The sequence below is a fragment of the Marmota marmota genome, unplaced genomic scaffold (assembly GCF_001458135.2).
Source record: "Marmota marmota marmota unplaced genomic scaffold, marMar, whole genome shotgun sequence".
NCBI lineage: Eukaryota > Metazoa > Chordata > Mammalia > Rodentia > Sciuridae > Marmota > Marmota marmota.
In genome coordinates, this window is record NW_025999853.1 from 1,429,091 (window position 1) to 1,433,066 (window position 3,976).

The window sequence follows — 3,976 nt, forward strand, 5'->3', positions numbered from 1 at the left end:
GCCTCTCTGTCCCTGTGAACTTGGGAACTGATTCAGCACCAGAGGGAAGTTGAAGGGAGGGTGAAGTCAGGCAAAAGATGAATGCATTCGGAGCCAGGAGCCCCGGACCTGGCCCAGGCTCTCTTGTAAATGCGTCTTGGGAAGGCAGTGCCTCTCTCTGGTTTTGTTTCCGGAGAAAGAAACAGACAAGGTCACTTCCAAGGTTTCCCTAAGAATGACTGACATGGCCTGTGTTTTGCTACTGAGATGCCATCTGGGGCCTGGGAAGATGGGGAGAGGTGGCCCAGGTCCTGGCAGGGGGACGGGGGTCTTCTCAGATGCCTGCACCCCGCTCTACACAGAGATTAAACCCAGAGGGCGGAGCCTGGAGCAGCGGGCAGCAGAGTCTCCCAGAGCAAAAAGGACGCCCTCTCCTCTGGCTGCCCCACCCAGCTAGTCCCCACCCAGGGACCAGCCTGCAACATGGTGAAGGAAATTCCCTCCAGTGTGACAGCCAGCTCATGGCCCCAGTGGCCCACACCACTCAGGGCAGAGTCCAGGAATGCAGACGGCACTGGGGGGAGCCCAAGCAGACTGGTCACCCTGGGCCTCCCTCTGCGGGGCCTTGGATGTGTACACAGCTCCAAGTGACCGGATGACCAGGAACCCCAGGAGAGGGTCAGGCAGACCCCTCTGTGCAGCTCGCTAGGCAGGCCCTTAGAGGGGTGGGAGCAGGGGCAGGAAGGCTCACTGACACTTTAAAGCAATCAAGGCCAAAGTCTCAGCCCCTCCCTTAGAGTCACCTCTGCCTCCTTTCCCACCTGGCAAGCCCTGCTGGAACGCCTTCACTGGCTCACCAGGCATTTCAGTAAGATGCCCAAGAGGAATGGGGAGCCGGGAGTCACTGTCTGCCCGGTATCACTTACTGCTCACAATACCCCAGAAAAGCCCCAGACACAGCAGACTGTCAATTACTTGTCCATCGAGGGACCTTAGAGGTTTGATATTGTCACCATTTCACAGAAGGGGAGATAGAGGTTCACAGAAGGGCACTAAAGTGTCCTGGTGGCAACAGGCTCCACCTTAGGCAGCCTGGTCCAGACCGACTGCCCAGCCTGGGGCTGGCTCTGGGAGTTCAGGAAGGCCAGTTTGTGCCCAGCCTGTTTTCTCTCTGGCCTTTCTTTAGCAGCACCGACAGTGACAGCCCCTTTGCAGGACAGGGCTGTCAGGGAATCAGCTCACTAGCCCAGGGACTTGGCAGTCCCTACATTCCAGGGCAGGCTCCCCAAATACTTCAAGTCCATTTATGATGGCTGGTGCCCTGCTCCATTGAGGGCTTCCGTGCAGGTTACAGAAAAGGGCCCCTCCTGCCAGGCAGAGGCAGGGCCCTACCAGGGAGGTGGCTGGGCATGTGGCCCTCTCAGGTGGACCCTAGGCAGGGCCCAGACCTTACATCCACACAAGGTAGTCCTATCAGTGACACGAAGCAGGTAGAGAGCAGTGCTCATGGAATGTCCCTGGAGGCTAGACCACATGCTAGGGCCACAGCCTCAGTGGTGGCAGAAGTCCTGTCTTCTGAGTGAGCCAACCGGCAGCTGAGGATTAAGTGCACCGCCCTGGGTCACAGAGCTGACCCGGGGCAGCCTCAGGATCAGAAACCAGAATTCAATCCTGAGGCTAGGCTTCTTCTCCAGCCCCAGGTGTCACGGTGACCAGAGCCTGTGAGTGCCCCCACCCCAGTCTCATCACAGCTGGCTGTCAGGAACCGACTTCACCCACAGGGTCAGGCCCTGTGCTGGATTCCGAGCAACTCCTGACTTGGCCAGGCCCAGGGGAGAGACAGGCTGCAGCCTTCTCTAGCAACTGAGGACAGCCTGGAGCTCAATGCGGACAGGAGGACGGCTACCTCGGTCGGGGGCGGGAGGCTTCCTGGAGGAAGTGGCCGTCCAAAAGGGGACCTTCCACTTGACTTTGGGGATAAGGAGGGTGCCAGGGGCTTTGGTTAAAGGGTGATCCCAGTACCCACGGGATGTGCCACAGTTACATAATACTGGGGTGCTGCTGGTCTCACTTGCGAACCATACAAGCTCCTGGAGCCCCATCATCCTTGGGGGACCCTTGCTTTTTTCTCCCCAAAGATTCAATAAGAGTGAAAAGCACCATGGTTTGGGAGTCAGAGAGCCCCACCCCCAGAGTCAGTGCAAAGACCACACTACTGCCTAACTGCTTGTGTGATGGTGGGCACATCTGGGCCATGCACGGGGGCAGCCAACCTCCACTCTTACAGAGAAGCTTAAATAATAAACAGAAAAGAGCCACCGTCATACACTAACCATGGGGTTTTAATAATCATTAAAAACGGCCTAATGAAATCTCATTATTTCTTCCAGTTTTCTCTCAGGTGGCCTTGAACCTGAACCCATGGCAGCAAATCGAGAATCTTAGAATTTTAGAACTTGACCTGGGGCAGTGGTGCATGCCTGTAATCTCAGCCACTCAGGAGGCTGAGGAAGGAGGCCAGCCTCAGCAACTTGTGAGACCCTCAGAAACTTAGGGAGATACTGTGTCAAAATTTTTAGGACTCAAGATATAGCTAAAAGGTTAAGTGCCCCTGGGTTTAATACTTAGTACCAAAAATAAATAAATAAATAAATACCCCCCTCCCCCCCACACACAAGAATTTTAGGATTGGGTGGGACTTCAGAGGTCTGTCATCCTATCCTGCACCCTCTGCTTGATTGACAGGCAGTTCTCACAAAGGATTTGGGGCTATGGGGGAGGGTCTGAAAGGGCAGGCAGTGGTGTTCCTGAAGGGCGGGGACCAGGAGAAGGGATGCGGTCCCTGTGTGTACAGTGGGCCAAGATCATTGTAAGGGGACCTGGGGGGTGACTAACCCCAGGATATACAGGGTAGCCCCAGGCCCATCTCAGGGGTGCACACTAAGTCAAGTGTGGGCTCTGCCAATCCCATCTAGGTGGGCACTCAGGGGTCCCCTGGCCACCGCTGGTACCTCCCTCACCACCATTAAGCCCAAGGCAGAGAGGATTCCCTGATTAAATGCTTATCAAAATTTGAATTTTTGCAAGAGGCTGTGGGAAATTAGGTCCGGACAATTTTTAAAAAGCGGGGAGGAGGTCCTGAGGAAAACACTCTAGGGCTAGGAACAGCCCATAACATTGGCCTCCTCCCAGTTTGCCAGACAGAGCCAAGGCTAAATTTCAGGGATTTTTGCCAACTGGTTATTAAACAACCACTGTTAAAATTCAACTTTTATAAATTTAGAATTAACTAGGTTCGATTAAAAACAAATGTAATATTTTAAAAAGCGGTGACTTCAGCAATGAGCGAGCTGGGACTAGGTCCCTCTCAACTCCTCGGCCTCCCTTGTGAAGAAGTCCCTGTCCTGCTAGGCAGGACTGTTGGAGGAACTGAGTGACACCCTAGGAGCAGGCAGCGAGGCCACCCGGGTGGCCGCAGGCCCCGACTGTTTACTTTCATTTCACTCTGGCAAGTCCTCTGCCAGTTCTCCTGGGGGCCTCTGGGTCAGTGGGTCTCCCCCGGCCTCTCTGAATGGCTTTAAGGGTCCTCCTCCTGCCCTCCTTCCCCAAGTGGCACCAGGTCACACCAAACCTATCGGCGACTTTCCTCCACCATTCGCCCCAACCCCACCCTGCAGGCGACCCCAAGCAGCCCTGGACAGAGCCCCTTAGGGCGAATTAAGTGCGCCCTGGCCACCCTTCGCTCCCAGACGGCGCCCCCTCCTCCGCTAGGGCCGCGCGGGAAGTCCCGCGCCGCGCACCCCAAGGAGAGCCCTCCCGCTACCGACCGGCCGTCGCGACGCGGCGGGCAGCAGTTACCCGGGTCTCGGGCTCCCGGCTCCCTGCCTCTGCCATGGCGCCCCCTCCCCGCACACGCCTAGGTCCCCTCCTTCCGCCACCAACCTGCGATGGGCCAAAGGGAGGAGACTCGGACACAGCCCACCGCCCTGGCCACTCG

At 56.5% G+C, this 3,976-nt stretch overlaps 2 protein-coding genes across 2 annotated transcripts in view; one reads left to right on the forward strand and one right to left on the reverse strand.

The window, feature by feature from the left end:
• The window catches only part of Mpst (mercaptopyruvate sulfurtransferase), a 6,954-nt gene extending 3,081 nt beyond the window's left edge, over positions 1-3,873 (reverse strand). The window contains exon 1 of the mRNA XM_015482569.2: positions 3,803-3,873. Coding sequence (XP_015338055.1) covers positions 3,803-3,873 — 71 coding nt within the window. The remainder of the gene's footprint in view (positions 1-3,802) is intronic.
• Positions 3,505-3,976, forward strand: part of LOC107139887 (thiosulfate sulfurtransferase) — a 7,225-nt gene continuing 6,753 nt past the window's right edge. The window contains exon 1 of the mRNA XM_048801840.1: positions 3,505-3,522. The gene's annotated coding sequence lies outside the window, so the exon portion shown is untranslated. The remainder of the gene's footprint in view (positions 3,523-3,976) is intronic.